The 12,583-nt window shown below is 37.5% G+C and overlaps 1 protein-coding gene across 2 annotated transcripts in view; it reads left to right on the forward strand.

The window, feature by feature from the left end:
• The window catches only part of FCHSD2 (FCH and double SH3 domains 2), a 163,049-nt gene that overhangs the window by 126,323 nt on the left and 24,143 nt on the right, over window positions 1-12,583 (forward strand). For both annotated transcript variants that reach the window (XM_032990862.2, XM_032990863.2), the window contains 2 exons: window positions 9,008-9,124; window positions 10,848-10,952. In XM_032990862.2, coding sequence (XP_032846753.1) covers window positions 9,008-9,124; window positions 10,848-10,952 — 222 coding nt within the window. The remainder of the gene's footprint in view (window positions 1-9,007; window positions 9,125-10,847; window positions 10,953-12,583) is intronic.

Genomic DNA, 12,583 nt, shown 5'->3' on the forward strand with positions numbered 1-12,583 from the left:
ATGATCCGCATAATTATGCTCAGCTAACAGAACCCTACCTGGGCAATTGCAGGTTACACATTCACCATTTTTAATCAGTAAGTACAAGAGAATGAGGGCTTTTGCTCAGGCTTTGAATTTGTCAGAAATTGTATGTTTTCTAATTAGTTGAACAACATTTAATTGAAGAATAATTATCAAGCATTCTTTTGCCACATATTCTCTTTGTAGATGATTTGCAGAGGTTATCAGTTAGCTTTTAGTTTTGTGGGTTATGCATGATAATTTTCACATCAAAGACTAACACTGAAAGAAATATAAGTAAAGTGATTAATACATCCAATCAATTGTTTAATATTAACCTTTTCAAAGAACAAATTATGGCCTCTCTTCAGACTAAGTACCTGATCCACTGTAATTGGGGTCAAAGTTTGGAGAATTTATGTACTACTGGAATGAAATTTTGAGTATTGTAGGCAAGAAGAATGTTACAAACAATATGGATGTGGAACTCACCTCCGTGGAGAGCTGTGAATGTTGTTGTAATTTCTAGTTTTACATGGTCCTTCTCGAATTTTTGTTTGATGTGGGAAGAGCCGTTGACAAAGATTAACGCAGAATAGATTGCCATGCAATCGTTGAGTCAGGTACAAAGCCCACAGCTCAATTTACTTTCAAAATACTCTCAACAGGCACAGTCAGAGCCTCCAAAAGAGGCTGTTCCTAAGGTATGAAGTGGTTTTCTATCAATTTTCAGAATTTTTCTTTCCCCAACATCACACTAACACTGGCTGAAAGGTAGACTCTTGAGTGTCCACAAAGAGAAGCCCACTACTATCTCCCATTACCTAAAAAATTGTTTTGAGCTTAATTTTACATGTTTGTTCATATTACTAAATTATTTAGATTGTTTCAGTGTCTCACTGACATAAATTCATATTTTTAAAAAAGGAAGTTTTAAAAAATGTTTTAAAACAAACCATTTTCCCTTAAGGAAATGGTTTGTTTGAAAAGTATTCAGTAGGAAATTACTAATAAATTCCCAACCAGCTTTAATCCTTTCAATAAATGAATTCACAAAACGGATTAGGCCTTTATGAACAGCAAGATAGAAAAAGTCAGAGCGTATCTTGAAATACCTTTAGCCTCACAAGAAAAACCAGTCAGCACATGCTGGCTTTACACCGAGGCTGCTGCTATATTCAGTGTAGTGACAGTTTAATCATCAAACATCCTCCCACGAGGCAAATGATATTTATTAAGTCCGCAGAAATCTGTCGTGTTGAAAACATACTGTCCCCATGCTTCACAGATAAGCCCTGGCCATAAGAACGGGGCAAAATATAAAGGAAATTAGCCAGCTTTTCTCTGTTTCCTGTTTGGAAAAGATTTTTTCCTTGAACCACTTGTTATCACGTGAGAAAATGAGCCAGACAGCAAAAAGCACGTCCATAATGTGGGAGTAAAATGGCAACAAAAAGCTGACACTAAACTTTAGAGGTCTTTTTCCTGTTTTTTATTGACGTGTTGCCTGTGACTATAGTTCCCCCTGTACATTACTGATGCTGGCGTTTTCTTTGATCACGCAAGTAAAAAATGTAGCCAAATCTGATTTGTATGACAGTTTATTGATGTGAAAAAAAAATATTTTTCTCACTGCAGTTTGCAGAAAAACAACATCTCAGTGAGATCCGTGGAAAGTTTTGCCGTTTCACCCTTAGTTATTTGGATGTACAAGTTTCCCGGATAGATTGTGAGAATAAGGATGAATTTCATTTCACTATCATACACAGAAGAATATCTTGAATTTCTGAGCAGCTTATATTAAGATATATAAGTTATATAAACTATACTTACAAAAAGGACATCAGTCTTGCTTGTTGCAAGGCATGTTTTCTCAGCTCTGCTAGTGCTCGGGGGGTTGAAAGTAAATAGAAATTACTGTATAAATGAGAATCAGGGCTCAGTCGAGGGCTCTGCTTTGTCAGACTTTACTTTTAGCAGGTTTCTGTCCCTGCATGCAGAACTATTTACACAATTCAGCATTTACCACTGAATTTATTTAAATATTTAAAATATATTTAAAACTTACTTAGTATTAAATATGTTTAAATATTTTAAAAATACTTTGTTTTCTAAAGAACGTTATATTCTAATTTTATAATTATTGAATATAAATATTTTTTGATATAAATATTTAAATACAAAAAAAGCTCATGAAATATAAACTGCTAGTAAAAAATAATCCCTCACATAAGTAAACCCAAGCTAACAAGTTCGGAGAATGCACTATTCTTCTGTATTTAGAGTAGTCTGTGCTTACCAGAACAGAGTAAGCTGACTGTTTTTAACTAAAACTTTTTTGAAACTAAATTAAAATTAAAAAAAAAAAAAAATTAATTTTATCAATGTATAACGTATTAGGAATTATCGCTGCCATTCAGGTAAAGTAGATGAAAGTGGGAGACTGGCAAAGCTGCACATTCCCTGTATAACTTGACACGTTTTGTGCGTGGCCAACATGACTAAAATCAATTTTGTTTAATTCCTCCCAGCCCAGTTGTGGTTAAAATAATGTCTGACATATAATACTCATATTTGAGGTTGAATATTGAAAGTTTAGTTTGAAGAAAAGGGCGGGTCCACACCCCAGAGTTACTGGCTCTCTTATCTTGGGTTGAATGTTAACATTGTTTCTGTTTTACTTTAAGTATAATGAGCTGAAATTGGCTCACTACCTAATTTATTTTATTTTAATTTAGAGAGCACGCTGTTAGTATTCTTGTTTTTACAGTTGAGAAACACTGTTTAAGCAAAGCTCTGAAACATTTCTAACAGTGAGACTAGAGAGCAGAAGTAATACTTGAGAGAAGTGGCCACTTAAGAAATAGATCTTTGTTCGTATTGCATTGAAAATATCAATGAAATCAACTTCTCTGTGTCAAAGTTGATTCAGAAGGTGCTCTTTTTTTCCTTTGATTACCTCATGAGAGCAATTTTTCTGTATTTCTAGTCATAGTAGAATGCACTACAGATTTTTGGAAAAGCTAGGTGTGAGTACAGCTGCTGTGATAGCTGTGGCAAATGAGAATAATTATGAGGGTGAGAATGGAAGTACACTAATGAAAAAATACTGCACTCTAATTTCAAAATTAATTTCAGTGAGAAGATTAAAAGCTTTTAAAAATAAGTAAGATTAAAATTTAAAAATATTTGTGGCTTTTCATCTCTGCTATATAACAAAAGTGCTTAATACAAAAACATCAGGCCCTAGGAGCAACAAAGCTCTATTAATCACTGTACGTTTAAAAAATGAATGTTTAATTAAAAAAAAAAAAAAAACACAGTACTTTTAAGATTCTAGTGTTTCAAAAAAAAAAAAAAAAAAAAAAAAAACCAACCAAAAAAAAACCCAAACCCAAAACAGAGATGGGAAAAAACAGAGCTACAACCTTTACAATAACCCGATCCTAAGATGTTTGGCATCAGCTGCTGCAACAATCTCTGCACATAATATGTTTCAGAGGAGATTTCTAGCTGATGGACAGCGACCCCCTGAAATAATTATTGAAGCAGAATTAAGAATAAACAGCCCCCTAAAAATAAACTGAATAAATTATTTCATATGTATGGCTTTACAACTGTTTTTTTCATGGGTACTTTTAGTGAGGAGAGTTTCAGTTACACCAGATGTCAGACAGTAGCTTCAGTATTTGTTGCGATTTAAATATTTTGCTATAGAAAAATTCTTCAGTAAAAAACATGCAATCATGGTGGGGCTATTTTTCAGCCCAGATGATGTCAAAAAGTCCCAGGATCCCCTTTCTCTGTTCAGATGTCCCAGAACCGTCTTTCTTGTAATGAGTTTAAATGTAATTATTTTCTTTATTCCCTGCCTGATAGGATGTTCCTTACCCTTCTGCAGCCCTCAACACTCACCACTGTGAGATGTTAATTTATTAGAGTAAAAAACAGAATGTGATTATATAAAGCAGCAATAGCAGGTTGGTTTGGTTTTAGCTTTATCATATGTACAGAGGTACAGAAGTTTGTGTAACTTATTAATAGTGGATATAGATCCTTATTTATTCTTCTGAGTGGAAAAAAATCCCCTTTATGCAAATAATCATTATTTTTAAAGATGAAAGGTGTCCTGTTTGAAATGTTGAAAATTTACTGAAATGCAAGTTAGTCCTAGCTTACTCTTGGCTAAACTAAAATCAGATTAGTTCCACATCGGTAGGCTAAAATGAGCACTGAACTTGACTCACAATTTTCTTACAACTGCTGTGTTTAGCTACGAGTTGTGTGAAAAATGTCATGCATATTCCTTCCTCCTTCCTAGAAGTGTTGATCATAAAGTTGAGCTTGCTTTTCAGCATTGGCATGGTAACATCTTGTTTTCACTTCTTTAAAAGAAAAGGCCATGATTTTTAGGTGTGTTTTATGTTGGTGATTTGCATGCAGTAAATGTTTACTACTTTTTTCCTTTGTTGAAGTGAACTTTTTTAGTCTTCAGCTATGAAAATAAGGAGTTTTTAGGCTCAAGGGCCAACTTCTTTTTTCCTCTTAAAAATGTACACATGCCATCTGCATCCAGATATAACTGCATAAATAAGAGAATGCAAGCTGTGTGTTTGTCCCTGTCATGAGGCAACTTCTGCACCTGCAACAACATTTCAGACAAAAATGGAGAAGCGACGTGTCTACAGACTAAATGCATTTGTTAATTTAAGAAACAGCACTGCTAGCCTGTAAGCTCCCTAGCTGGTTGGAGTCGTCTAGTACTTTGTTGGTTGTGCAACTGAATTTTTAGCACTAAACACTGCTTTCACTGTAATCTAAACCCCGAGAGAAGAGTGGAATGGCCATCTATGTTTAGCTCAGGTTTTTTGGCTCTTCCTTCATTCCTTGGCCATGGTAAGTGGTTTTGGTTTCCCTCTTTTTTGGAAGAGGTTAAATTGAGTCATTGGACATCTTGCCACCACCAAGTTCCAGTCCTAAAAACATTTAAGCAAGTGCTTAATTTAGTAAATCAGGTTAGGACCAGACACTTCAGTTACCCCACCTTCTTCCTTACAATTTTGATTTTTATGTCTACAGCAGATAAATCTCTGGTTTAGCTCCTTTCTTCATACCTATTTAAATGGCAGTTGGTTTTCCGTTTCATACTTGCTATACCCCTCTAGCCTATCTTTACCTGAGGATACAGACTTCTCAAGTCATCCTTGAGGTTCTCCTGAAGCATGTACTCTTGCATGCCAGTCAGCTTGCTACTGCTTCTCTGCTTATAAGTTCCTTCAAGCCGCCTTAAGTGCCGTCAGCTTGGTCTGTCACGGGTCCAGTGAAGTCCCTCCAGTCCACACCAGCTCCATTTGTTCAGGAAGCACTCCAGATCCTGATGGGTTTGAAACCTTTCTCCTTTCACTGTCTTCTCAGCCAAATATTCAGACTGTGCATTTCCACCACGCTCTCTGGTCTTGTCCAGCATACAAATACCTGTTTTCAGCTTCTTCCCCAAGTGACTAAATTTTGCCTCTAGATCTTGACTCCTGCTCTTGCTTATTTTTTTCATATCCACAGACCACAGCTTTAGGTTTCTTCCCAACTCTTGTTATTTTACCCCATTTTTATGTTGTTTACTTTTAGACCTTTAAGCAAGAGTGAGATCTGCTTGGATACAATACTGCTTTATGAATAACTGACATAACCACTCTGATCCAATAACAATTCATTTATTTTTTAGTATGCCCTTAGGAGTAGCCACAAAGTTTGCGTTCATTTTTCGGTCAAGTGCTTTTGATAAATAGATTAAAAAAAACAAAAACACACTTGGTATAATGTGGAAGGTTATCAAGAGACTGAAAAGAAGTCAGTATTCTTTCTTAATGAAAATGAGATGCTGAGTAGCAGCAAGGCCAGTGGGAACACTAAGAATTTGTTACGAGATGTTTTATAGGGGAGAGGCAATGTCAAATGATTCTGCTCAGATTTGCAGCTATTAAGACTTAGCTGGAAGCTGTGGAAGAAGCTGGAAGAAACTGAGGTCAGATGTTATCTTAAGGATTGGATGTGTCTGAAGAAATCCATGTGCTTGTCCTCTTCACGTTTTGCAGTGACCTAGTGCGGTAGCTTAACATAGGTAATTAAAGAGCTCAAACAGCAATGAAGAAATGTGATCGTATAAAGCCAACTCAATAAAAGCAGACAAAAGCCAACTTAATATTTAAACTGAGGGGATGGGTAAAAAGAGCTGCACCCCTCTGTTCTTTGCTTGGTAGGCAGCTTTGCCTTCATACCTGTTCACGCCAGAGCCAACTACATGCTTACAACTTACCTCCTCCTCTTCTGGGCTGCTCTACGTCTTGTCTGACAATTCCTTTTACTTTGAAAATACCATTGACATGGGCTCTGTCCCACTCCAGTGGGTGAACTTCATGGAAATACTTGTTTCTGGGTTGAGCTAAAATATCTTGACATCTCATACTGGATTGTAAAAGACTCCTGAGTTGGGGTTTTTTTTGGTCACTGTGAGCAACACTGGGATACTACCTCCCCTGTGCCCCTCTTTTGATGTCTATTAATATATGCATTAGATATATTTCAGAGCCCTGTGGTGGGAGTGTGTGTGCTTTTGTGTGTGTGTGTGTAGGGGTTGTATTTCTTTCCCTCACTTGCCTCTACCATTGGCAATCATCTTTTCCACAACCCCCTTGAATCCGCTACCCCCAGCTATCTTGTAATAAAAGGATGAATAAGAATAAAGGCCAGATTCAATTTTGATGAAAAGGAGCTTAGCTGAACAAAATAACAAGCTGAACCAATTTTTGCCTCATTTTCAATTAAATCCTCTGATAGGATGTTAGCTTAAGTTAGTATTATTGCCTCTCCCATGAGGGCAGTGTAATCTAAAGGCATGAAAATTTTGCTTTCAATATCACTTTAGTTCACTTCCCAGTATCTCTTGATTTTACTCCAGTCTATACCAAATGCTGGTATTAAAGTTATCTTCCTTCCTTGACACTGATCGTACCACTTTGCTTGCTAAAATAGCTGGTAACACCATCTCTTCCTCGGCATCACCTGGAGGCATCTCAGCTAGCCTGAAAATAATTCCTTGTCTTTCTGCTCTCTTACTTTTTTCCTGCTAGCTAACCTTGAATTCCTCCTTCCTAAACAACTTTTTTATTCTTGTGGGATCTTCTTCTAGTTTCAGACTACATCTGATGAAGAGAAATCCTGTCTTTTGAACCATAGAGAGTGAGAAAGTAATGAAAGTAATTTCTTTCACACATGCATATACAACCTCTGGTTGTTTTGAACAGCACTAAGCATACTCTCTTCTCTTGAGTGATACTTCATAAGCGGATTTTCTGGTTGATGCAAAAACTATATCAGCCTGAAGAGGACTCGTGATAAAAAGGAATGTGGGGTGGGTGGCTCTGGGCTGCAGTGACTGTCTCTGTAGGGAGATGTGCATGAGTCAGCAAGTCCTCCAGGAAAAGGAGTTGTTCTTGAAGATCTCCTTTGGAGTATTGATTAACTTAAATTGCAGAAACCACTGAAATGTCTGTTGTAAGAATCTGTTCTGTTGTCCCGGGAGCACACTCAGGAAGGTGGGGTGAATATAATGTCTTCTCACAGCTAATTTTACTGATGAGAAGAGTATGAGACTGGCTCAGAAAAAAAAATCATAGAATGACAGACTGACTGAGGTTGGAAGGGACGTCTGGAGGTCATCTGGTTGCCCAGGACCGTGTCCGAGTGGCTTTTGCATTTCTCCAGGAATGGAGACTTCACAACCTCCCTGCGCAACCTGTGCCAGTGCTCGGTCACCCTCACAGTGACAAAGTGTTTCTTGATGTTCCGAGGGACCCTCCTGTGTTTCATTTTGGGCCCATGGCCTCTGCTCCTGGCACTGGGCCCCGCTGAGAAGAGCCTGGCTCTGTCCTCTTGGCACCTTCCCTGCAGGTATTTATATACATTGATGAGATCCCCCGGAGCCTTCTCTTCTCCAGACTGAACTGCCCCAGCTCTCTCAGCCTCTGCTCGTAGGACAGATGCTCCAGTCTTTATGGCCCTTTGTTGGACTCTCCAGAATCGTTATTAATAGTTATCCTTATGCAGTATAGGTGCAGTAAATGTGTACAGAATACCCACAAATATAGAAGGAATATCAGGAAACCCACTTCAGTGGAAAGATGGAGACTGATTTATGTCCTAAACACTGAGATGTGTATATAAATGCACTGGGTATTCCACTAACAGAAGTTACAGAAAGATTGGAAATTATTTCAGTAATTGAATGCTGGGAAGTCTGTCTTCAGAGTTTCGAACGGGTTCTGTTCAATCTGTAGACAGAAGAGAACTACTTCATCTTGTTTTAGTTGTCATTTCTTGAGGGGGAGAAATTTTTTTTGTTATTGACACAATAAAAACAGGCGCAAGATGAAACAATATCAAAAATGTGATTTGAAATTTGAGTTGTTGTTTTGCAGACAAAAAATTTTTTTGGTCAGAAATTCAGTGCTCTTCTAAAATGTTTGATGGCTCTATCACAGATAACAAAGAGTAAGTCTAAATGGCCCATCAGATCACACTTAACCTTTCATCTTCACTTCCTGTAATGCATGTTTATTTTAGGAATTAGGTGACTTCCTTGGCTAGTTATTCTTCATGTCTTTGGTACAGTATATGGGTGAAACGGTATTTCAGTTTTATTCATCATGAATGTCTTTCATTGCAGTAGAATTGTGTTTGGTATTCAGTTGATTTTCCTGAGACATTTGAATTGTGAATTCCTGTGAACTTTGCTTTGGTTTCATAGTTGGCTTTCCACAACATGGTACCATCACAGAGTTCATAAGGAAGAGAGTTGCTTTTGTTGAATCTTCCTTGTTTTGTATAGAACCAGATCCCAGGCTGATAAATGTAATATAAAGTTATCCTATAACTAAGTATCGTTATATCTACAGAGGTGGCCCCAGGTCTATGTCATGACTCGTTCTCTTCTTGTTTTCTGTTCCAGAGTCGACAACTGGAATCGGAAACTGGAACGACTGAAGAGCACAGCCTCAACAAGGAGGCTCGGAAATGGGCTACCCGGGTAGCCCGTGAGCACAAAAACATTGTCCACAGTCAGCGGGTAGGTTAGGAAAACATTCATTGACAGATTTTATTCGTTACAGCTCCCCACTGCATGAAAGAGAAGCTGCAAGCACTAAGGAAGTAATTTTGTCCTGTTATCTCTCTGAGCAACCTGCCATTTTCATCTTAGCCTTTTTTGATATGATACACTCAAACTGCCAGGTTAGCAGCTCCTCAGACTTTTTGGTTCATCAGTACATTTTGGTATTCCCATATAAATCTGAAGTTACAGCTTCTACTTTACTGAAAATAACTTACAGCCCTACCTCTGTATTCTAGAAAGCATCCTTCTGTTCAAACTGAGGTTTCAGAGATTCTCTTATCTCCACAACATCGTGTATATATACCCTTAAAAAAAAAAAAAGTATTCTTTTGGATATCAAAAGTCTTTTCAACACTAGGAAAATCTAAGAGTAATGCACACTTAAATCTAACGCGAAACACAAAATTAGGTGTATACTGATAAATTTATTTCTACGTATACAGATCAACAAAGAAGACCCTAGAGCTGTACTGGGGCATCTTAACTGGGGCTTAAGGTAGTTGTATTTAGGAATGTAGCTGAGACTGCCTAGGAGTGCTAATAGTCAGCTGGAAGAAATTCATCCCTTGGGTCACTGGGTTCCTTAAACATCTACAGCAAGGCTCTCCTGCTCTTTTTTGGAGAGAGTGTTGCGACCCGGGCTGACTTCCTGTGCTAACTTCTGTTTAAAAACATCTGTTTCACATGCTCAGGTCAAGCCTAACTTGCATAGACTAAATTCAGTTAAAGACATTGTCTCTATACTACAATATCAGTAATATCATATAGAATTCAGTGAGCTGCTGCCCAGGAGACGGAAGATCTGGCTTCTAGTTCCACTTTAGAGATTTGAGCCATTCCTCAGACTACCCAGGGGAGTGCACTAAGCAGGAAGCAAGATCAAAGTAGGTGTTCACCATCTTAAGTCTTCTGCTGAACCTGGGTCACTCTATAGCAGCAAAACAGAAGTTGTAGCACCAGACAGCAGGTGTTAACAGAGTCTATAACCAAAATATGATTGGAAAAACTCCTCAGAGGAAGGAGGAAGCATCCTGGATTCTTGTCCCAGCACCTGATACTCCTCTGATCTTTCTCCAAAGATGATTTAACACAAAATGCATAAATGGTCACTGAACCAGGCACAGATTTGCAAATAACTGGTGACAATTTGTACAGTCACATGCTTTTTTTATTTTTCATTTGGATCTGTGCAGTCAACATACATGTATGTGAATCTGAGAAACTCCACTGTGTCTTCCATGATTCAGCAAATTCTCCTCTGGACACAACATTCCTGCAAATGCAGGAAACCTGTCTTGGCTTCCCCTGCAGCAGGGCTACGCTTAGCAACTTCTCTCTCTGTGTTTAAGATAACTCTTTTTCATCCTGACATAAATGTGAAGCAAATTACCCATTTTAAACATGTAATTATCAACATATAGAGGAGTTGATTCATACCACAATATCATGTTTTAATGAAGATGTTGAAGCATTCCCCTAAGTGGAATTTCCATGAGAAATACTGTTCTTTTAAGTGGTGTTTTGCCTTGGTCATCATCTTTTTTCCTGGAATGGACTATTGTTGGTCAACCCAACATCTAATCAAACAATAATTTCCCTGACTTGTCATAAATACTTACTATGTAAATGGCTTGCTAACATTTACTACATCTGTGCTGTATTTTCTTACTTCTGACAGACACTTGAAGAGCTAGAATGCCATGGGCCTGTGATGTCTGAGCAAAACCGAGCAGAACTGGAGCAGAAAATAGATGAAGCCAGAGAGAGTATTCGCAAGGCTGAGGTAAGAAGGAAATTATTTTGACATGTTCAGCTTCTTACCACAAAAAGATTTATGTTACAGCTATTTAATTTTGTCTGTGGAAGGGTGGAAATTCTAGCATCAAAAATTGGGGAATTTTACGATCTCCTTTTTTTCCTTGATTTCAAATCACTGAATCAACTTAATGAAAGACTCAAGATTAGAAGAGCAATATTAAAAAAACCCTCTTGATGAAAAGTAGTTACGCTTGTTGCATTTTGTGCAAAGGTCAGTAATCTTTATATTTACAGCCTTTGTCTTAAATAGAGAAAAAACAATCTCAAGTTTACTAGTTTCCTTCTGCTTGAAGGAATTAATACCAGAAAATGGTGATCGTGCCTCTATCTTCACACTATTTGGCTTCTAGAAGGAACTGCCATGCGCCGATGTGCCTTGTGTTCATATATTTTTTGATATACATACTGATTTCTAATGTCAGTGGGAAAACATTTGAATTATCTTTGTATCCCTTTCTACTTTTACTCTGATGTACTCTTGAAAAGGTTACAGAGCTTTATGGGACCTGTTCTGAGTTAAGAAAGACTCATGAAAAGATGAACTAGTTTCATACTTAATTGCCAGTGCTGGGCAGGTAGAAGTTATCTGTTTTCGTGCCCAGTGATTCAAAAAACGTATTGCAAGCAACAGGAACTAATCTATTAGTTTTCAGCTGGGTGGGTTGCTTAATTAAAACTGTAGAGCAAATGTAATTGTTTCAGTTAAGTGCTTCTCTTACCCCTAGACATTCAGAATACCTGATGTAATTAGAAATGCGATTTACAGTTCAAGAGGTTAGAAAATATAGAGTAAAAATCTTCCTTCTACTGGTGTGATAAATCTTAACCTCTCTTTTTAAAACAAATCCAGAATATGCTCTCTTAACAGAAACTGTTTTAAAATGCCATAAACTTTTATTTTCAGTAAACTGTTCCAAACAGACTATACTCTAAAGTACTTCAGTATATATAAAGTTAATGATTAAATATGCAAGGACAGAGAGCATGAGAATGAAAGGTAAAAGCAGCAGCAGAAAGAAATAAAATCGGGATAAGAAGTTGCAGAGGAGAAGGTTCTCACATAAGAATATTACAAAAGCTACAAATTAAATCAGTCTGGAACTTAGTGTTTGTGAGTCTTAAGAATGCATAATTAACAGAGCCCAATAAATCAGTGGAAACTGAGCAAAGAGATAACATGTTTCCTCGGGGGAGAGAAAAGCTGACAGGAGTATGTTTTATTTGATAAATTCTGGAAAGTTGAAACTTTGAAAGTGCGTGCTGCAATAGTAACGGCTGAGAAGGATCTCCGCAGTAGAAATTAGGCCATGGACCTCTAGGAACAATACAGAGAGCACAAAGGCAGGGATAACACACAAGTTATTGTCTATGCAGATACAGCAAAGAAGAAATTCAAGAGCACATGAGGACTTTTGCCCAGCAGAAGGTTGGCTTTTCTGAGAGAATTAGCTGAAAGAGCTTGAGACAAAATTGCAGTTTCTTTGGCCACAGCCGCAGAATATAACTGAGGATAGAAGGAGAGTGCCAAAAAGCGCGAGGTTTAGATATAAAAAAAAAAGAGATGCAAGATCAGAAGTAAACCCAGTAGTGTGCTGT

The sequence above is a fragment of the Tyto alba genome, unplaced genomic scaffold (genome assembly GCF_018691265.1).
Source record: "Tyto alba isolate M040663 unplaced genomic scaffold, T.alba_DEE_v4.0 Super-Scaffold_2, whole genome shotgun sequence".
NCBI lineage: Eukaryota > Metazoa > Chordata > Aves > Strigiformes > Tytonidae > Tyto > Tyto alba.